At 52.3% G+C, this 20,895-nt stretch overlaps 7 protein-coding genes across 7 annotated transcripts; 3 read left to right on the forward strand and 4 right to left on the reverse strand.

The window, feature by feature from the left end:
* Positions 1-4,443: 4,443 nt before the first annotated feature.
* On the reverse strand, positions 4,444-5,619 carry PHACADRAFT_260453 (uncharacterized protein). The gene is made up of 3 exons (XM_007398518.1): positions 5,565-5,619; positions 5,208-5,483; positions 4,444-5,153 (listed from the first exon to the last, which is right to left on the reverse strand). Exons 2-3 carry the CDS (start codon positions 5,460-5,462, stop codon positions 4,527-4,529), a joined length of 882 nt encoding a protein of 293 aa, XP_007398580.1. The 5' UTR covers positions 5,463-5,483; positions 5,565-5,619; the 3' UTR covers positions 4,444-4,526.
* Positions 5,620-7,693: 2,074 nt separating this feature from the next.
* PHACADRAFT_260456 (uncharacterized protein) lies at positions 7,694-9,128 on the forward strand. The gene is made up of 5 exons (XM_007398519.1): positions 7,694-7,749; positions 7,813-7,863; positions 7,922-8,181; positions 8,241-8,429; positions 8,485-9,128. The coding sequence occupies exon 5, from the start codon at positions 8,673-8,675 to the stop codon at positions 8,919-8,921; it is 249 nt and encodes an 82-aa protein (XP_007398581.1). The 5' UTR covers positions 7,694-7,749; positions 7,813-7,863; positions 7,922-8,181; positions 8,241-8,429; positions 8,485-8,672; the 3' UTR covers positions 8,922-9,128.
* A 603-nt stretch (positions 9,129-9,731) lies between these two features.
* PHACADRAFT_260459 (uncharacterized protein) lies at positions 9,732-12,202 on the reverse strand. The gene is made up of 8 exons (XM_007398520.1): positions 11,988-12,202; positions 11,733-11,920; positions 11,624-11,678; positions 11,513-11,569; positions 11,373-11,461; positions 11,111-11,319; positions 10,793-11,057; positions 9,732-10,744 (listed from the first exon to the last, which is right to left on the reverse strand). The coding sequence occupies exons 1-8, from the start codon at positions 12,148-12,150 to the stop codon at positions 9,776-9,778; spliced, it is 1,995 nt and encodes a 664-aa protein (XP_007398582.1). The 5' UTR covers positions 12,151-12,202; the 3' UTR covers positions 9,732-9,775.
* Positions 12,203-13,119: 917 nt separating this feature from the next.
* PHACADRAFT_148721 (uncharacterized protein) lies at positions 13,120-13,870 on the reverse strand. The gene is made up of 3 exons (XM_007398521.1): positions 13,798-13,870; positions 13,394-13,743; positions 13,120-13,338 (listed from the first exon to the last, which is right to left on the reverse strand). Exons 2-3 carry the CDS (start codon positions 13,652-13,654, stop codon positions 13,252-13,254), a joined length of 348 nt encoding a protein of 115 aa, XP_007398583.1. The 5' UTR covers positions 13,655-13,743; positions 13,798-13,870; the 3' UTR covers positions 13,120-13,251.
* On the forward strand, positions 13,838-14,893 carry PHACADRAFT_30768 (uncharacterized protein; the record flags this gene model as incomplete). The annotated part of the gene is made up of 5 exons (XM_007398466.1): positions 13,838-13,851; positions 13,878-14,077; positions 14,133-14,318; positions 14,371-14,745; positions 14,802-14,893. The coding sequence occupies 5 exons, from the start codon at positions 13,838-13,840 to the stop codon at positions 14,891-14,893; spliced, it is 867 nt and encodes a 288-aa protein (XP_007398528.1).
* On the reverse strand, positions 14,890-15,616 carry PHACADRAFT_100857 (uncharacterized protein; the record flags this gene model as incomplete). Its single annotated transcript, XM_007398522.1, has 4 exons — positions 14,890-15,065; positions 15,118-15,278; positions 15,337-15,418; positions 15,484-15,616. 4 exons carry the CDS (start codon positions 15,614-15,616, stop codon positions 14,890-14,892), a joined length of 552 nt encoding a protein of 183 aa, XP_007398584.1.
* Positions 15,617-16,574: 958 nt separating this feature from the next.
* On the forward strand, positions 16,575-19,922 carry PHACADRAFT_101169 (uncharacterized protein; the record flags this gene model as incomplete). The annotated part of the gene is made up of 11 exons (XM_007398523.1): positions 16,575-16,651; positions 16,716-16,840; positions 16,903-17,229; positions 17,279-17,383; positions 17,439-17,507; positions 17,555-17,852; positions 17,910-18,293; positions 18,346-18,537; positions 18,593-18,776; positions 19,471-19,632; positions 19,689-19,922. 11 exons carry the CDS (start codon positions 16,575-16,577, stop codon positions 19,920-19,922), a joined length of 2,157 nt encoding a protein of 718 aa, XP_007398585.1.
* Positions 19,923-20,895: the final 973 nt, after the last annotated feature.

Genomic DNA, 20,895 nt, shown 5'->3' on the forward strand with positions numbered 1-20,895 from the left:
GTCGGGTCCGTGGAGCTTATTTTGCAGCAACTCTGGGACCAATCGTGTTGGAACGACCGGATCAAAGGTAGAATTTGCCAAAGTAGGGAATTGGTCGGTGTATATACAGAATTTCGAATTTTTACAGTTCTACAATATAGTTCAAAGCCCCAAGAGAGCAATTATGTTTCTCTCAGTCCGACGCCCGGGGTAGGGATTGCCAATACGAAGCTTTGTCTCTTTTCCGATGCCCAGCCTCAGCTGGTTGCCACGTCGTACTCAGGATAACCGTGTGCACTGTGCAACACGTTTAGCGCCAGCTATGGTAGGCCGGGGCACGAATCCAATACAAACACGACCTGGTCGAGCTCCAACGGAGCAAGGGATTACCAGGGATCGGATAAGGAAGTGGTTATGTGCAAGTGCACGAAAAAGGGTTCCCGGGGTCTTGATGTGGTAGAGTCGATAGGGTTAGGATTGGGGTGAGATTTTGGTTGGGTGAAATGAGATGGATCGTCGTGTGGAGATGGGTGATGGTTGGTGTGGGAGTGACGAGGATCGTCGTAGGGCAGTTGGTGGAGACTCGAGCTAATGTCAGCAACTAACAATCCAACTGGACTGAGCTACGACAACGCTGAGGAGACAGACGAGAGGAATTGTAAGTGAGGAAAGACCAGCTCGAGTCTGGCTTGTTATTGAGCAGTACGAGCTCCTTATATACATGTCAGACTGAATATCTAGAATATCCTACGAGTATACAGAGGTGTATAGAAAGTGAAAGAATACTATGGAATCTGGGAGAACCATCCGGACTATGTAATATTCATGACAACGCGCTTGCGCCTCGAATTGTGTATTCGGTTGGTCTCATATAACTTATACCAAAACCAATTCATTCAATTACTGACTGTATGTATAATGCTAAGCAGAGCTCTGGCCAAAGTCTTCTACGCATCTTCCTCAATGCTCGACTTATGAAACTGGAATCTCTCTCTCGGAACCTGAAGTGTGGAAGGCCTTTAACGGCAAAAAAATCTCACACGGTGCAAATATTGGTTTCTATTCTCAAGCTGGATGTTGATCCTCAAGGGTTATTGATGTTGTCCAACGGCTCCGGCATGTCTGCTACTGCCTTGCCGTCCGAAGTTCGAAGTACTAGCACTTACTTGCGCAGCAGGCTGGCATGCTTGCAGAGTCCGCACACTCGTAGAGCGCCATGGTTGCATGTCTCGAGGATTGCTGGATGACGCAGATGCCGGATCTTAAGATTCCAGAGCAGCAGCCCCCTCTCCTACCGGTGAGTGGCGCTCAAGACCTCCTGGTCTGCACACCAAGCTCAGTGACGACGGCGCAGCTGAATTCCTTGAAGGGTCTCCTCTACGTGTCGTCCAGGTTCCGGCACAAAACCCTGAAAGTACTTTCGGAGAACTTTGGGATACCCTACAAGAGGGAGGGAATAGCACAGTTTGTGTGTCCCCCCGACGACGAAGTCGTCGAAATTAACCTCCGTTTCTAGTCTCAACGGGCGACCCTCACGAGCCAATTGACGCGGTTCGTTGGTTGTGGCGTTTTGTAAATTTCGAGACACAGAACCGTGAAGTCGCAAAGCTTGTCGAACAGTGCGCCACTCTCGGAACATACGTGCGTCTGGCAGCTACCCTCCAGCAATCTCGCGGCTTGCTAGCCTTGGTTGTGGAAACATGCAACGACGACGAAAATCCTCGCCCGGAAGCCGCGCTTGTAGCGATGTGCGGGCCCGGCTTGGGCTCAAAGCCCGGACTTGGGCTTGTGGCAACATCGAGCCGAACCCTAAGCCCGGCCCAAGCCACAGGCTTAAGCCCGGGCTTACTCACAATACAATGAGTATTCTGATGCTATGAAAAGGGAGTATATTTAGACGTAGTAGATTATTACTGCGTTGGTACTCACTGAACTCAGCTTCCAGAAGACGTACACTCGCGGAATAAGTCGAGTCGCAATGAAGCCCACGAGCGCGGTGCGCCTACTAGTACAGCACACACCAAACGGTAATGCACAATCGTGCTCGGCAGGAACCGTTGAGTCTAGAATATTCATATTATGTCTGGTATGTACATATTAGATCTCTCTCACCTTATTCTGAACTCAGGGAACAGTAACAGAGCCAGTGCACCCAAGCCTGGGCTTCCGGGCCGGGCTTGGGCTTAACTACGCTCCGAGCCTGGCCTTGAGCCTGCTGCCAGGCTTGGCTCGGGACCAGGAGGCATCCACGATTCAGATCTACAGTAACAGGCTTCGCCTGTAGCGCTTACGGAGGCCCCCGCAAACCGCTCATCGGCTAGTCGCAATGGCGCCGAAGAAACGTTGGGCAGAGAAAATCGAGTATGGCTGCAACCCGATTATTAAAGGACAGCGTGCAATATAAGAACTGGATGTGGAGCGAAGAGGCGGTCAGTTACTTGTAGGCTATTCTACACCATGGATTCGTTGCGGCAGTGTATATCCTCAGTAAGTAGTAGCGTGCCCAGATAATGTCAAGTTGAGAGATATACCGAGGTCTTCTAGGATGGCGGCATTGCTTGTGCCATTGGAAAGCCATCCGAGCGCCGCAGAGTACTGTACTAGGACAGTGTCCTGTAGGTGAGGTGAGAGACGCCAATGGCGGTCATGCACGACCAGCAATGCGGCAGTGTCTTGCCAAGCGTCGCCTCGGCTGCTGCGACTGCACGCGAGTGCCGAGTACTCAACATTGTCACCGTGGAGGAAGTAGACGCAACCGTCGGATTCTCAGGGTGATGGTTGCACACCTCATTGGCAAATGTCGCCTTGCTGGCGAACGAGCTCGTCGTAGTGACAGCATCTACCGAATAAGACGCCGAGGTTCATGGGCAGACAACTGACGGCGCACCCGCAGTATCTTGAGTGTCGCACATAGATACTGTGAGGTTGATGCCACAAAGGTCTGGTAACTCTACTTAGTCTACTATCAGCTACTATGGGTTCATGCGTACCTGTTCTAAGCCCGCTGCATAGCCATACAACTCTTGCTCACACTGCGCAACCTGACTCTACGCAGCTTGACAGAACCTATATTGAATCGGAAGAAAGCGAGGAGCCTCGGCTCTGTGAGTTCGAGTCGCTCCGGCTCGCTCGACGTTCGGTGGGCAGAAAGTGGGCGCTAAGTATGCCTTTTGATCGAATTACTGTATGCGGCAGTGTACCTGAGGACCCCGGGGGTGAGACCACCTAGAGGTAGCTAAGCGAATTGTTTCAATAAGATCTGAATCGTGGATGCCTCCTGCTCGGGACAGGCTTTTTGGGCCGGGCTTGGCGGGCTCGCGGGCTTTGAGGCCCGGCCCGCACATCACTACGCGCTCGAACGACAGCCAACCTCCATAAATTTGCGAGCTAGTATACGTTACCATTGGGGAAGCGCCCTAAACCTGACTCCATGCGGGGAACGGCTGCTAGGTGGCTGCTCGCCATTGTGGACGCACTGACAAATATGTACGCTCATATTACGGGCATCTAGCGGCTCACTGAAGTTAGTGACTTGTGCAATACACAGCTCAAACGATCGCTTTAATACACTGAAAATTACTCTTCTGTGCCTCGAACTGGCTCCCTAAAGGGGCGTTACATCGAAGGATGTCTCCTACACGACGAAACCTGAGCGCTTCGAGGTATGACAGTCGCTTCCGAAAGAGCACTCGCCTCTAATATGAGTCTTCAGATTATTGTCGACATTATGTACAGGATTATGCGCACAGTTACGCACGCGTACCGCTCCATGTAGGGCTGCCATTCTGCGGATCACATACGAACAACTCTTGATCTACTCGTGGGCCAGCGCGCAGGAAGAAGCTCTTGCATGTCGCCATACATACGGTCTGAGTTTTGTGCGCAGGTCGTCATAGCTGCTCGGATCAGTGCTGATGTAATGACGAACTTACAGGGTCCCACCGAGATATACAACAATGCGAGAGTCTGCGCCAAAGAAAGCAAAGAAACGATTCAATCCATGTTGCCGACACAGCCGAGCTAGGCATGAAAAGCATCTAGTCAGGCTGACGAGAATATATACAATAAATGTGCAGTATATGAAGAATCAAGCTTCTCTGCTTTCATCGCGATTCGAAATTATTAAGCCTTAGGTTCCCTGGACGACCGAGATGCCTCGTCGTGCTGCATTCTGGGGAGCGCATTTGGATCTTTGTGTATGAGCCGCTCCCGTGTGCGATGCCAATGTTGATAGTATGCGTCGGTACGGTTGTGCACGGTGACAACCGGGGCGATCGCGTCCGCGGAGTTCCCGGTTCCATGTGCTGGAGGTGCACTGACAGGATGAAGGAGGAAGTGTGGCCTATGTGTCAGACATTGATCTGACAGTACGTTGCGCTCTTGCTGAGCTATGGGTGTCGTAGGCTTGGACGCTCTCGCGAAAGGTTGCTCTAACTGTGGTGTATTTGGAGTATTGTACAACTAAAAAACAGGATATAGCCACGGAATGTGTATTCTAATGCTACAAGTTTACGGTCTATCTGTACAAATGAGGGGGCTGATCAACGTCAGCACGTCAGCCTGTGCATGCTACTCGTTAGGTCGTCCATAACACCCTGGATCTGCCTCTGGAACTTGCGAACGCCGCATTTGCCGCTCTCGATGTGCTGTACGACGGCGCTGAGCGTTCGGAACTGCGCAGCGCAGCCCTCGAGGGCCGTCGGACACTTGTACATGCGCTCGTCATGCACGGGACTCTGCAGGTGCTCGTTGAGGCGCGCCAACTTGGGATACGTGCAGTGACACAAAACGCATTCGTATGCGCTCCCGTTCCACGAAGCCTGCGTTGCCCATGTCGTGACAGAGCCGCGCGGCGTGTACCCGCCGTCGGGGCCCTGGATGAGCCGGCGGGCGTCGGTGATGAGGCGGTAGCGGTCATTCTTGGCCGCCGTGTCATTGACGAGCTGGCGGGTGACACCTGAGGGGCATGTCCCACTCTCCCAGTGTAGGACGAGATCGGCGTGCGAGGCGAAGGCGCGGGTGCAGTTCCTGCCTGGGCATTGAACAGTCTTGGGCAGGTGTGTGCGCTTGTGCTGCATGAGGTTGTTTTCGCTCGCAAAGCTGCGTCCGCACGTCGCGCAGTACCAGTGGCTCTGCCTGTTGTGCTCTTGGAGACCGAGCTTCGAGTCGAAGATCTGGAAGGCGACTTCGTTAGCAGCTGCACAATCTTATTTAGGTAGGCCACGCACCTTGTTGCACAGCGAGCAGTACCAGTGGTCACTCACATAGTGATCCTGCAAATCATACGGAGTGTCAAAATGGCTGTCGCAGCGTTGGCAGTAGTGGTGCCTGGGGCTTTGCACATAGTGCTGCGTGAGACCCCGCTCGGACGGGAAGTCCTTGCCGCAATCGTGACAAATCCAGTGTCTGCTGGACATACGCTCGTGCTGCCAGAGGGCGTCGTCACTGCTAAAATACCGGTCGCAGCGGTTACAGTAGGCCATCGTCTTCGGGAGGGATATGCGCTGTGGGGGATCAGCAGCGTCCAAAAACGACCCTGAGTACTGCTGTTGTCTGAACACATTGAACCGGACTTGTTCACTTACGTGGATGACCTCAGTAAACCAAGAAAGTGGGCACTGTGTCTAGCAGCAGAAACACACTTTCTACCTTGTGGTGGTCGGTGCGTAGCTTCAAAACGGCGGGTGGGAGAGTTATTGGTCACCGTGGGAAGCTGATGCGCCCTTTCAGACTTGCTCGCGTGGCAGTTTGATGCGCGTTGCTGTTGACGCCCCCACTCCGTGCGCAGCTTGGAAAACAAAGTCTGGTGGCGGCATTTTTTGCATTTCAATGCAAGGCGATGTGATTGCCAAAGTTTTGGCGCATCAACGAGGCGTTTTATTCGAGACTGACACGCTGATATCACCATACTTTCAACGGCGAAACGCGGATTTCACTCGAGGCCAAGACTGTCTTCCTAACAGCATTACGCGGTAATAAGTTTCCCTGTCTCAGGATTTGGAAGACTGCTACCGCCTACATTCAGGGGGGGAGTCTCGGAAACTGATGCATTTTGGACGTAGGGAGTGATTGCATTTCGGACAGGCGGTCGGATATTGGGTATGTGAGAGGAGCTGCACATGCAAGCGCTTATGTATTTTGGACAGGCAGGCACTAATGCATTTCGGTTAGGTGGCATCAAATACATTTGAAATGGCTGCAGAAATATTCTGCGATGTGTACGAGTCCTTAATGCGTCGGATACAACTCCGCTCTCATCTTGATATGTATGTATTGCAGTATTCGAGCTTCGAGCTTACAGTGCTTTGCAGGCCAATCTGCAGTCGCCGAAAATTTTACGCGTATTTGTCCCGTACAAATTAATGCCATATCAGTACCAAATCAGTCACGGCAGAATGGGTCACAGCGGAGAACTCTTGCAATGCATAATGTCTAGGTGCGAAGGTCATTTATATTCCGCCATACTCTCCAGACTTCAACCTCGTCGAGGAAATATCCCACGGCATCAAACCTGCTTCACCGCCATGAATCTGGGGTGGTAGATGCTGCTGTCCGACTGTGGCTTATACACCAAGTTGCGATGGCAACAGCCCTTAAATTGTGCTGAATTTTGCAGAAAGCCGGTGCTTATGCTTCAGTTATACATAAAGTTGCTTCACCAGCAAATCCTTCGCCAGACTCTGCCTCGGCGTGCTGGAATAAATAACTGTGACTGTCCGTGACTCCCGGTGACTGACCTGGTACTACTTATGGTATTAATTTGTACGGGACAAACACGCACAAAATTTTCGGCGACTGCAGATTGGCCTGCAAAGCACTGTAGCGTGCCTGCCGAAATGTCACATAGCTTCTGTAGCTCCGAGCAAGCTGCTGGTGAGCACGTCTCTTATCATATTGAAGCAGAGTGTACTGAATGCGCAAATATAGTTCGGGTTACCGGCTTTGACATGCGATGACCTACAACAAGAGGCTTTTCTGCCGGAGGGGTGCCAGACATGTCATTCTTTATGCAAAGCTGGAAGGAACTGACATCTTTTCCCCAAGGTATCGGGAAGTCCCTTTCCAGACTGCCGCAGTGAGCGGCACGAGACAAGCGGCCGTTTTTCCCACATCATAAATGTGCCTCGCTATCTCCAAGCGCACTAGCGGAAGAACGTACCCGTCCACTGACAGTACTTATGCTCAAGTTGGCGTTCTTCCACGTGAAAAATGCGATGCCTCCATTCTCACGCCGGTAGCCTCGCTTGCGCTGGAGAATCGCACGAGGGAACTAACAGAAGTATTGGGTGTAATTCGCGGCAATGGTGGAGAACGTCTGTTTGAGGGCTAGCGTGGCGAAACTCCAGCACAGCCTCATTGTTAGGTGGACTCGGAAGCACAGCGTATGGTATGATAATGCATGTACATATTCTAAGAACAGGATGATTTGAGCTTCAGGCTTGAGATTTGCGGTAAAGCTGACTGTCTCTGGAACTGCCACGGCGTCGGCAACGCCTGATTAACATCATAGTATTGCGTTAATTCCATCTCTTCACTCGAGGCTGCGTGTAGCTTGGGGATGGAGACTCAGCAGTGCAGAGATAGTGGCGATACGCGTACTCTGACGCAGTCGACTCGCGACAAAAAAGGCAGGGCGCATCGGCGCATCAGGGCGCTATCGTACGGTCGAACATCAGAGCTTCACGTTGCCTCCACTAGTACGCTGCACTACAACGCAAAACACGACAATCTGCCAAAGCCACAAAGTTTTCTCCTTTCTGTGCTCTGCATGTGCGTACAGCATTCACCGCTCGGCCCGATATGTCCGAGTCTCAACCTGGCTCTTTCGTCGAGACGACAGCTATTCTACATCTTCACTCGTCCTTGTGGATGCCAATGCTGCAGGTCCAAGCCATTTCCCGATTGTACGCAATGCGACGACATGCTTACCCAATCGCCAAAGGAGCTCAGAGTGGGAGGACGACGGTAGTAGCCGCTGGGACGAGATGAGAGAGAAGCGAAGGAAGGAGGTTGAGGAGGATCCTACGTTCTCGTCGACAAGTACTATATTCCTCGAGTGCTATTGTATTTTGACTTCTTTCCAGTTGGTGCCGAGCATGACGGCCTGACTTTAGCTTCCTGCTTCCGCCAGACGAACATCCTAACTTGGCGGGAGCTGGAGGCATAGATACAAGCCGCTCAGGTTCCAGAATTACCACTAGTGTGAGTCCGTCCTTCCAGGAACCCGTGAGGCACGATTTACCAAGTCAGTCCTGTATCAGCTGTTCCTGGCGAACTGGTCGATCTTCTCGCCTGCTGAAATATTCGCGGATTGTATCGAATATTACGCAGCGCAACGGCGCATCGTATTCGAACATCGAAGGCAAGCCCATCTATAACTCCGTACAAAAGCGGCGGTATGTTGTCATCAGCCGCGCCGGCCAGACCATCCCACATTGTCATAACCACAGGTATGCACAGCGTGTCCTACATCCTGCCGCTTGCAAACTACAAAGCCTTCTACAGCACAGCCCTGCAACCCGCATCCTCGTCTAATGCGGCATAGTTCGCGAGAAACACCGTCGTTGTAGTCGGGGCCTGCTGAACATTCGCGAAAGCCTCGGGCAAGGCAGCGCGGTACGCGTGATGATGGTGCGACGCGACCCCATGTACGTCGCCTAGCGTGGCAGTTTTCAATGCCTGTTTGACCGGATATGGCCATTGGACGTACCCATCGAGCCGAGCGACCACCAGTTTGCGACACTGCCGCTCGGGTTCATACGCGAGATGAACGTCCCGAAGAAGGCAGGGAAGTGGACGGTCGTGAAAGAGAGCTGCACGCGAAGCTTCGCAAGGGTGAAATAGAGCTCTGGCTTGGGCCTGATAGCTCAGAACAGGTCAACATGGCGAATAGTCGTCGCAGAGGTGCATCGAGGCCTGCTACTGTGTGTGCTGTGGGCTGATAGGCGGAGCAATGTGCTTCTGGGTGGATGGGGGCGCGGCGGAACTTACCGGATCTGGTAGGATATAGGTTAAACGAGGCCAAGTTACCGCGTTCTCGAGCATAGGACTAGTTTTTGGGGGCGGCTTTGAACTACCTGCAAACGTTGTCATCTTGGCGTAAACCTCTCTACCGTATCTGGTGTTGAGATCTTTTTATTGTATTTCCGGATATTCTAAGATGCGTGAGCTCATGAAGGACATTCTGGCAAGGAAGTGGTCGATTGCACGAGCGAGGCCTCAAGTATGGTCAGCGGTATGAGTTATCAGGTCACTACAGACCATGACCAACCAGGCATCAAGGGGTGAGTACTACCCATACATCCCGTCAGTTCATGCTGTCTGATTGCTGTCTGTTCCAGCTCTGGTACGCACCGGGCGAAGGCGCGATCGTGCGTTCATGTACATGACCATGCAACTAGTACGTGTCCGTCTTTTGGATGGGCTGCGCACAATATCTGATTCTTTGTAGGCCATTATGATTAAAGCGACTAAGGTGAAAGCCTTGAAGCACTATGCATGCAACGGCCAAAGATTGCTCATGGCGGAAGCTGCCGTCAGGGGACAACGAATCCACATGGATGGACTCTGCGGATCCAGTTTCCCCTTCACATTGCTTACATCCTTTTCTGAACAAGGACACCGTAATTACATCACTATGTCTTCGTATAGCTGCCACCTCGACCTCGATTGCTAAGACCCAGATTGATATCGGAATGAAGTGCGAACAGAGAGAGAGATTACAGTGCAAGTCTATGATGTGCTATGTCGCGTGGATTGACCGTGCAAACATTAAGTCCCATGCACAGGGCCGGTGTTATCGTTGCTGTTCATTGGGGTTCAGCAGGTCAGCCACCTCTTTCAGTTTCTTTAAGGTCTTGGTTAGGCCATCAAGGCGAGTGTACAGCTCCTCAAGCTGCGTCAATATCACCTTTTGGCCAGTGCCCAGCGTTGTTTGATGTAGCTCACGCAGGGAGCCTTCCGCCGACAACAACGCCTTATCCACCTTGGCACCCGTCGGCCGCGAGGATGACGCGACTGGATGTGCGCCAGAGACAAATCGTTGCGAAGTACTTGGCATCGTGGCCGTTGCAGCGTTCGTCGGCGGCAGTTCGGCCTGAAGCGTGACTGCTAGGTTGCGTATCCGGGCCAGATTCGGTGTCGGAGGGGGCTTTGGCGCCGCGCTGCCTGTTTGGCAAGTAGCGAGAGGCTTGGCGATGTTCTCCGAGCTGGGTTGAGGAGTCGGCAGTCCCGTACTTGTCTGAGGCATACGCCCTTGGTTGACGTCGCCTTGGCCCCGCACGCCCATCGCTGGCTGCTTCCCAGCATGCGAGTCCCCCGAATACAATCTCGTGTGCGGGCACGGCGGCACAAACCGCACTTTGGGCTTCGCCGAGCCGACTCTCATCTCTTCGGCGCTGCTCTCTTCCTCCTCCTCGGGCTCCTGCGTCGATAAGCGCCTGCGCTTCCGTCCGGGTTGAGCGCCTGCGCCTGTCTCGTCGGGAGACGCCCGTTTTGCGCGGCGCGTAACTATCGATGTCGGTGGTGGGAGCGGTCGTTTTGTGCGTGATGCGCGTGGCTTCTTCAGAGCAGTCGCAGCCTTTGGAGGCTCATTATGATAGGGCGGAGGTGGGGGTGGGACGTAGAGCTGCGTTAGCTTTGGAGGCGTCGCAGGAGCGGCGTCGCGGTTGACACCCTCAAAGATCTGTTGCATCCGTCGCAGCCACCAGTCGAGATGGTCTAGCTTTGTCGGGCGGCCGCGTCGCTTCTTCGTTACCTTTTCGATCTGAAACTGGTCAATGCGATGCTACCAGAGGCGTTCGTGACAACCGACCTTATTCAGCTCGTCATTGCCCCACCAGTCCCTGCTCACTTTCTGACCACCAGCTTCCGCAAGTCCGGCGATGTGGGACATAACCCCGCTGGTCAGCGCACGGTCGCTATAACCGCCTTCAAGGACGCTCACGAGGCGACCGCCAGCATACTTGTTGGCGAACGCGCATGCCTCCAGGGTGAATCTATGGTAAAAGGACGTCGGCACGTGCCGACCATGCCGAGACATCTCAGTCGTCTCGTATTCTGATGCATCAAAGCCACAGCTGGGGCAGTCAGGGTCAGAGGAGGCTGACAAGTGTGTATGTATACGACCAACCTCATGAATACAATGACGTCGTCACCGGCACCACCAGTGGTCTCAATAAACTCTGTAGCTTTCCTGAACAATGATCGGTAACGGTGCTCGTAGTGTGTCCAAAAGTCTGCCTCAGTTTTATACCGGAGCAGATGGACATTGTGGATCCATTCGCCGTTGATGCCATGCAGCTGAAGAGAAGCGTCGTCAATGAGCTCTCGGTTTTTATCCTGGAAGGTATAATATAAGTAAGTCGTTCTCGCAGGGGCGGCAGCGCCCATACCTCGCATGGGTATGACTCAATATCATGCGTACTGCCGTAGAATATCTTGGGCGCTTGATATGTCCTAACGATCTCTTGCGTGCCGTTGCCTTTCAAGAAATCAGCGTGTTTGTTCGATAGCGGAAAAAACCAGTATGTACCATGATGTAAGTCGATGTCAAAGATCACAATCCGGCCCAAGCGATGCTGCTCGAACGCTGGAAAGCTATCCGCATGAGCTATAACCTCATCTTAATGAAGCAGTGTCTAACCATGAAATGCACCAACGCAGACATTGTTCACGAAACCAAAACCTGCTGGAGTATCCTGTTGCTCTGTCAGAAGAATTCAATACGTAAAGGAAGGAAGGGCGCTACTGACCTCCCCGCAATGATGGCCTGGAGGTCTAACGGCGACGAAAACACGTGGGCTTGGGGTACCAACATCCGGCTGTGTCTGCGGAGGTGATGGGTCTCCCTTGAAAACGCCAGTGGCCTTGCAGACATGGTCCACAGCTTCACAGACCGTCCCTAGTGCCCCCTCGAATGCTTGTAAGCTCTCCGGACACACTACAACATCGCCATAAAGAATTGGTCAGCAGCTATCTGGAACAAGACCTCGAAAAGATTATTTTACAGTAGAGGTCCTGCTCGTATTTCTCGGGGATTTCGCTCTTGTTTTGCTGTATTTGCAGCAAGCTACGAACGCACCACTCGTCGATGTCGTCCGCAAGGCACCATTGGTTGCCATCCTCGTCTTCGCCCCCATGTACCGCCAGCGCACCTTTGTGAGCACGCATGTCGAGTGTCGCCGCACTACGTACAATGGTGAGAGGTACAGGGACGATGCCGGAGCCGGCTTGTTGAGGAGCTGCAGTCGAAGTACCGATGTGATTAATTGTCTCGAGCCGAGCGTGCAGTGCAGAGATTCCGATGTTGATCGCACGAATACGTTCTGGTCGTTCGTATACATCGCTCGCGTCTTTATTTCGAACGAATTTATGCTTCAAACAGACATCCTGGAGGTAGATTCGGGGTGGGACAATCATTGAACCTGCGAAAATGTCAGCAAACCAATCAAGAGAGACTGCCGCAGAGATGCGGAAGTAATGTACGATATTACAAATCAAGCAGGTTTATTATGTTCTACGTTCTACGAGGACGCTGTTGCTTAGTAATTCACACACCTCGTTGTGACATTGAGCCTTGGTAGCGAGAATAAGGGAGCTTGCTCAGGAAAGAATGGAGCGACAAGAATTGCTACGCGATCGACGTGAATTATACAGAAGACTGTAGTCTATCGGAAGGGGAAGTTAGAGGCGTCGATATCTTGAAACTAGTGGCGACGGTAGGCCGGGTAAAGAGCAAGAGCAGGGAACACCTAGCTTGTGGTTTGTTCTGGCGCGTGACCGTGAGAGGATTACTCCGCTTTTGGAAAAAGCGAGCGTCTTAGCCTCGCCACTGCTCAGGCCAAAAGCCGACCGCGTTCAAACCAAGACTTCGAGTATATACTGGTAAAATCCTCATCCAATAATACTTACACAAAAACTTACAGTGGTCGACGAATTCTACCATATATATAATATTATGATCGAGCCGCTCTCGTGGTGCCAATATAGTGCAGTCGCTACGATCTCTGATGCAAGTTTGATTTATTAGGGTACACAGATAATTCAAGAATTAGCCGTAGTTACTAGTATTTCCTAGCGATTCTCGCAGAGTAAAACGCAAGGCGAGTTAAGATTTAGGTGTCGCCGAGCGTTCCGGGGCCGTTTTGAAAGTGGCCACAAATAATCTTGCGCAGGGGCTGTAGGACTAGTACGCAGTCCACACGAAAACCACTCCGTTGCACTTTGTAATAGCGACAGATAATTCAGTTCCATTTATTACACAGCCACGGTTCACGCCCAGGAGTCCTTTATTAAATCTGCAGCACGCTCAGCCAAGATGTAGATGGCTGCGATCGGATGGCCGGCAGGAATTACAGGCTGTGGCATATTGTCAAACGGGGTGTTCCATACGAAGATTACTTCCGTCACTCACTATGACAGACGCATCCACCACTCTCAGACCATGTACGCCCTTCACCCGGAGTTGCGGATCCACGACACCCCAGTGAGCGTCGGCGGGTGCCATCCGTGCCGTACGCGTCGGGTGCCAGATAGTGACGATATTCTCGCGCATGGCAGCAATTATCTCCTCGTCCGCCGTTGCAGTGCTAACTTTGCCGTATGGCTCGACAATGAAGCCATGCCAGGGCTCTGTCGCAATGTAGCGCCGACCAGCGCGCACCGCAGAGACCATGGCAAAGGCATCGAATTCGGTCGTCAGGAAGGCAGGGTCAATGAGCGGGAAGGTGAAGGGGTCGGAAGTGTTGAGTCTCACGGATCCGACTGATATGACTTCCCGGTCAATGTATGGGATAAAGAACAGCGCGTGTAACACACCTGATGTTGGCGAGACGACGATCGTGTTGATGGTGAAATAATGTCCTGTGGATGGTATGGCATTTAAGCTCGCACTCCAGCTCACGCCTTGTTCCTCCTGCAGACCATCATAACACCACCGGGCAGGTTGACCCCGCCGACCACGGATATGGCCCCATCGAAATCAGCCTGCCAGGATACCCCAGCGAGATCGACAGTCGGGTAATTGGGACGAGCAAGGCTCCGAGCATGGAAGTACCTTACAACTCCGACGTCAACTCAGGCCACCCGCTCGGACTCAGTTAGTCAAGCTATTCGTGGGTCGAGATTTGCACTCACTAATGCGTGATTATAAGGCTATCTGCAGAGTACCGTGGGTAACGGCGAGCGTAGCAGCTCTGCGACTGCATATCTCGACCCTATCCTTGGCAGAAAAAACCTACATGTCCTTATCTCCAATACCGTTACAAGGCTGATCCCAGTGAAATCTACTCGTAACGGGCTTTCGCTCCGTGAGGTCGAATTTGCACCAAATGCTACAGGTACGTCTTTGATTTATTGTCCTTGCATCGATTCTCTGATGATGCTCTTCAGCGAAGAGGTCGACAGTCACTGCCCGTAAGGAAGTTATTCTTTCGGCAGGCGCAATCAACTCGCCCCAGCTCTTGATGCTTTCCGGTATAGGCGACCATGACGCGCTGGCCTCCATTGGTATCGAACCCTTGATCCACCTACCCGACGTCGGACAGCATCTGAGCGATCATCCCTATGTGTCGAGCTACTGGACGGTCTCGTCGAACATGACACTTGACAATATTTGGCGCGACCCCACGATCTTCGACGCTGACATGACCCAATGGCTAACAAACCACACAGGCCAGTTCACTGCCACGCCGGGAAACACGATCGCGTACTGTAGGATACCTGATGATGATATCGCGCAAAAGAATCTGTCGGATCCGACACCTGGTAAGTGCGCTTATGTCCAGAGGTCCAGTAACTGCTATTGACAATCTCGCGTGTAGGTCCAGATAGCCCACACTTCGAAATGCTTTTTGCCGTGAGATGCTCTTTCCCTCATACAGCTGCTGGTGGCCCTCACCTAACGCTTGATTAGGATGGCTCTGGGAGAAAGCACCATGAGCCGATGACAGAGACATGTGAATGAAGTCTAATACGTACTTTATAATAATATTTGGAGACATTGTCCCACGACCATCCAGCGTCTCCGGTGAGCTCGGCCCACTGATCGTATTCCTCGTCCGCACCTCGAGTATACGCAAGATAATCTGTGAAAGGATCCATGACAAATGGCAGCATTTAAAAGTAGGAAAGACGTACTGACAGAACTACTGCCTCCAAGAAGACGGCCCCTGGGGTAGAAGAGTGTTCTGTTGTCGAGGCCCGCTTGCGGTTCTGTCATATAGTTCCATAACAGAGAGGAGTTGGCAAGGTTGTTCGGAGCGAGAAAAGGGACTTCGACTTCGAGGACGTCCTTGTTCCTGTGTCAAGGTAGCTGTGGGACCTCCATGGAGGTGCAGAGCAGGATTCATTACTCACGAAATCCCTGCTTCAATCAATAGAACCGAGAAGCGCGGATCTTCCGACAGCCGGGAAGCAACGACATTCCCGGCAGAGCCGCCTGTATAGAGAAAGGACCACTACTATCGGTACCTGACGAGAGCGGAACAGCATTGAAAGACGGACCTCCGATGACGACGAAGTCAAATGTCGTGGTCGGTAACTGTGCAGCATCTATATAGACAGAAGCACGAGACGCGTGAGACTGAACAATGAGTCCGATGACGCTTTGCAAGCCAGAAGCAATACTCGAGCGCATTCCGGCAGGCCTTGGCGTTCAATGACGATGCCCTAGACATACCTCTCCCTCCGCACACCAGTATTTATAGGACCTCAAGCTCAAGCCTGATCGCATCCCCGTGCGCGCCTTGACTATGACACCAGTTACGTCAAGTCAGTCTGCAGAGTTGTAAACTAGACAACATTTACAAGCGGTGCGCTTTCACGCGCCTGCGACGAAGGCAACTCAATCACGCCAGAGACAGTCAGCTGAATACCCCACTGTATACCGTTAGGCACGTCCAACCTATGCCATCATTGCCCTGTGAGTTTTCTTCGTGGATAAAATATTATGCCTGTGCCTCACCATGTACGTGGCCATCGGGGGCAGTGAATTGTGAGGTTTGACGTTCAGCTGGCTCTTCTCGTTCTCATGCTACCGGGGTCGCCGCTCACCCATGATCACGGCATCAGAGAACATATGCTTCGTTTCCGTCATAGAGCGGAGTTTATTAGATACTCAGGACTATTGTTTCAATGATGCTCCGGCTCGATGAGGTCTAGTTAATAGAACAGGGCTGAAGCTTGAAGAGTCATTGTGCAATTGCCGGACTTACCGTAGAACATGGGCCACTGAGAAACTTGAACCTCAAAATATCCGCAAATGAGTGCCACTGTATTTACGGCGTGGTGTCGCGTAAAATCCCAGGACATTAGGCTGCGTAGGATCTAAGTTCACCTTGCGGCGGCGTCTTATCGACCTGTTGGTGATGCGCTGATGCGCTCTTCGATCTGCTGCATCATTCCCTACGCTTGCATGGCGATACTGTACTGTACGCCGCGGTCACGCCCAACAGCCAGATTTAGAAAGGCGCATCAATATTTCACGTGACCGGCCAGGCGCACTGTTGAAATTGCCGCTGCGGGCCATCACGCTCCTTTCCTCCCAATTTCTCGCACAAAGAGAAACATAACGCGTTTAAAATATCCCTCGCGATATGCTAGACTCAGAGTCGCATTATGCTACACGTAGACGAAAGCATCTAGGACTTATCAATACACTTCGCGCCCTCGGGTAAGAAGCAGTATCAATGCTTCACTCGTTGCCTCTGGTCGGCTCACGTCGTTTGACTGCCCAGCGCGCAAGCGGACCTGGACCTCCCTCGAATTGCAGTTATTGGGAATCAGAGTGCGGGAAAATCCAGCCTGGTAGAAGCAATCTCAGGGGTTAGTTCTTCACGCGTTACACCAGAGGCCGACTCACGTGTCATTACTTCTAGATTTCTGTGCCGCGCGACGCGGGAACATGCACTCGTTGCCCGATAGAATGTCGCATGGCCGAATCTTCAAACCCGTGGATATGCCGCGTTTCAATCCGGTGGGAGTTTCACGACAACGGCAGGCGGCGGGATAAGGTGGAAGAGCAAGCATTTGGTAAAGAGATCACCAACCCACGAGACGTTGAGGTCGCTCTCCGCCGGGCACAAGCTGCGGTACTTAATCCATCTATAGAGCCAAAAAGTTTCTTGGACATGACAGAACCAATGCTAAAGCAACGCCTTCCGAAAAATGAGCTGTTGTTCTCCCGAAACGCAGTCTGTGTCGACCTTTCTGGGCCTGGATTAGTAGACCTCGCATTCCTGGATCTTCCAGGTACGACCATATAATTCACCTCTAGACTCATCTCTCACGACTCATGCAGGTATCATACAAAATGCCGATCCAGAGATCGTTGGGCTGGTAGAGGGCCTCGTTCTTTCTCATATTCAGGGCAACTGCCTCATCCTAGTAACTCTGCCCATGAGCGGTGAGTATTTGGAACAGCGTAATATCTCATAGTGGCAGCCACTGATAGTATACAGACGACATCGAGAACCAGAAGGCAATGAGCCTCGCAAGGCAAGTCGACCCCAGTGGCTCTCGAACCATTGGTTAGTATTTCTCCATTTCACTCAACCTGACGCTCATAAATCTTTAGGTGTTTTGACCAAACCTGATACGCTGACATCTGGTGCTACCCGGTCAAAGGAGTTATGGCTCGATGTCATTGAGGGCCGGGACGTCAAGTTCCCGCTCAAACTCGGTTACTACTGCACTCGCCAACCTGATGAAGACGAGCGCCGAGCTGGAATTACCACCGCTCAAGCCCGCCAGGCTGAGGCCGACTTCTTCGCTCGTACTTTACCATGGTCGGCCTCGACTTACCAGCCGCACTTCGGGACACGTAATCTGGTTTCGCACTTAAGCAAGTTGCTGACCAAGGTCATCGACGAGAGGTATGTGTCAGCGCCTACGAAACTCGTATTCTAATCAACATACTACGTTGTCTTCAGCCTCCCGAAGATTGCGAGCGAGACAGCACGGCAGCTTCAAGAGTGCTCTTCGCGCCTGGATTTGCTGCCGCAGCCCATATCCGAGCCGAGCTCCTTCGTTTTGACGCTCTTGACGCGCTTTTGCCTACAGGTCAACTTGTTCGTCGAGGGCTCTCTCGACGCTGCCAGCTTAGTCCAGGACAGCCGAGGCGCATACGCCAAATACAAGATGAACATACGGTCGACAGCACCGAAATTCTTGCCGTACACAAACCGTGTTGTAGCGCAATCAGAACTTGATTTTGGGAACGCGGCGAGATTCATTCGACTGGATGACGACGACGGCGCAACTGGCTCTGGTGTAGCCTACCTCTATTTGGATGATGTTAGGAGTCGGATTAATCAGTGCGCGGATTTCGCATGCAAGGGTTTGGCGGCTAGCTGACGAATCGTCTAGGGCTGTGACAAGAGAGCTGCCAAATAACATACCTTATGTTGCCAAGATTTCGTTCATCAAAGAATTCCAGCGCGATTGGGCAACACACACACGGCGTGTCGTGGATTCTGTTCATCAGACGTTGCAGCGGACGGTCCTTCGTCTCGTGCAGGATGCATTCGGGCCGTACAACCATCTTGAGCCCAAGGTTCGGTAGGCATCTGGCGTTTTGCAATACGTCAACGTTCCTACGCTGACGTCACCTTAGACGTGCCGTGGAGGACCTCATACGCTCCAAATTACAATCAGTGTCTTCCCAGGTGCTCAGGGTTCTCCGCTACGAGACGACCCCGTTCACCCAGAACGACCACTACCTCTCTGCTTCTAAGGACGAGTTCCTCGCGCAGTACAAGAGTGCGCGGCAAAATGCCAAGACAGATCCTAAGGCCAGAGTGACGACAGCACAACCCAGCCCCACGATCACTCCAGGCACTCGTTCAGCAGCGCAGTCAACAGCTGCGCCTACATTTAGCAGCCGGTCTAACCCTTTTACGACAGTGAGTATAATGTACAAACATTAATTCTCGAGCTTAGCGGTGCAATTCGGCGACCCAGATTCGATTGCATGACTGTCCCAGCACGGCTCAAATGCCTTATAACGGGACAGTGGTGCACGAGGAGCCCGAACCCTGGCCCATATTTGCTTCCATAACGTGCATGCTTGGCTATGCGAACTGGTCGTTCGAAGTTTGTTGATTCGGGGTCGGCGTAGAAAAAAGTCATGAGGCTAACTGTCCTCGTTAACAGGAGCTGCGTGTGACCGATTATCAGCAAGGACTCGATCCCGCCACCAACGGTTCATTCGAGGGTAGTGCGGCGAAAAAGCTCGGAGCTAGCGAGGCTTCATCAAATCCTCTGAGGCGGCCAATGGTATCTCTGCCAGCATCGGCTAATCCAAAAGCCTCCGCATCGGCATCGACGAGCTCGACGCCGACTCTCGGACTCAACGACGGCCCTTCATCTTCGACGGGTTCTTCGATCTCGAACGGCTCAAGGGGAGCTTCTCCGCCTCCGCCGACACCACCGTTCTCATTTTCGTTCTCGGCTGCGCAGTCTGCAGCATCATCAACGACGCTTTCTGATGAGGAGCGCAAGCGGGAAGAGGCGACAATATTGGCCAGCCTTGCCAAGCTCGGGTATCAAGGTCTGACAGTAGCCGATTTTGGAAAGCTCGTACCCCCAGACGAGTATGAAAAGGAGTTGGAGGTCATGGCCGAGGTACGCGCGTACTTCAAGGTCGCTTACAAGGTGAGGCGATCTCCTTCAGCTTACGACGAATGCCTCCGATTGAACTTCGCCTCCAGCGCATCATCGATTATGTTCCGCTGGTCATTGACCATGAGTTCTTGCGCGCGTTTGCGAACGAGCTTCAGGAGCACCTGATCAAGTGGCTCGGCCTCGGCGCGATAGACGCAGGTGCGAAGTGTGCGGCATACCTGGAGGAAGACCCGTTCGTCGTTTCGACTCGCGAGGAGCTCGCCGGCCGAAAACAGAGGCTGGAGAATGTACAAAACGAGCTAGCGGAATTTGGATTGTAGCTGTATACTTTGTCTTCACGGAAGCTGCTAAGGAAAATATCTGGTCGTTGGAAGGACGCAGCTTGTCGTCATTGATTATACCACAGTTTTATACGGGATGTAATGTTCAGTAGAGGCTCGAATAATATAGGCTAGTTACGGAGAGCTGCGTCTGAACGGAGCTCACTGATAAATTTAAGTCGCTGGCGCCAATGCAGCGAGTGTTAGGCGTGCTCATTTCTACATGGATGGGATGGGATGGGATGGTTTCGAGCCAGCACACGGTGGCTGTGGCTTTCCCGTTGATGGCGTAGATTAGCCGTGAGACATGAATCAGAAATAGATCTGTTCCTAACCCGCCATCCCGCCCTCGAGTCCCGCCTGCTTCCAAAACAAGTAAGTCTATTTGTACAGACAAATAGAGGACGGGGGGCAGTTTGCTCAAGGCGCTGTATATTCTGCAACGGAGAGAGAAGAAAGTGGATTTCTTGAGGCAGGTATACACCACAGCAAGCCAATGCTTCTTTTCGCTGCGCAATACTCAGGCGCCATCGACCACTCCAGTGCAGTTGTAGACTTTGACCGAGTGAGCCTCTCAAAGCTGTTATCCCGCAAGCAAACAACAACCCCATGTTCCGCAAAATCCAAGTAATATGCTCAGAGTCAAGTTATGCCATGGGAGCTATGCAAAATTAGTGAGTCGCGTCAGGAGTGTCTGCACTGCACTTGCGAAAGCAGATGCACGCTGACCTGCTGGTCAAGCACCTGGTGGCCAACTCCCTGGTACAGCGCCCGGCCCTGTCTCCAGCGTAGAGTGTGCTAGGATACGGGCCATATACTGGGACCTGTGCTAAAAATTTCTGTTGAGCCAAGCAAATATCTTCCCGAACTAATTGATGTATTCAGCATGTGGTTGTAATTACATGATACTTATTACCAAGTGAGCTGAAGAGTTACATGATTTCATATGAAGGCTTGAATGTTATTGGGGTCA

The sequence above is a fragment of the Phanerochaete carnosa genome, assembly GCF_000300595.1.
Source record: "Phanerochaete carnosa HHB-10118-sp unplaced genomic scaffold PHACAscaffold_8, whole genome shotgun sequence".
NCBI lineage: Eukaryota > Fungi > Basidiomycota > Agaricomycetes > Polyporales > Phanerochaetaceae > Phanerochaete > Phanerochaete carnosa.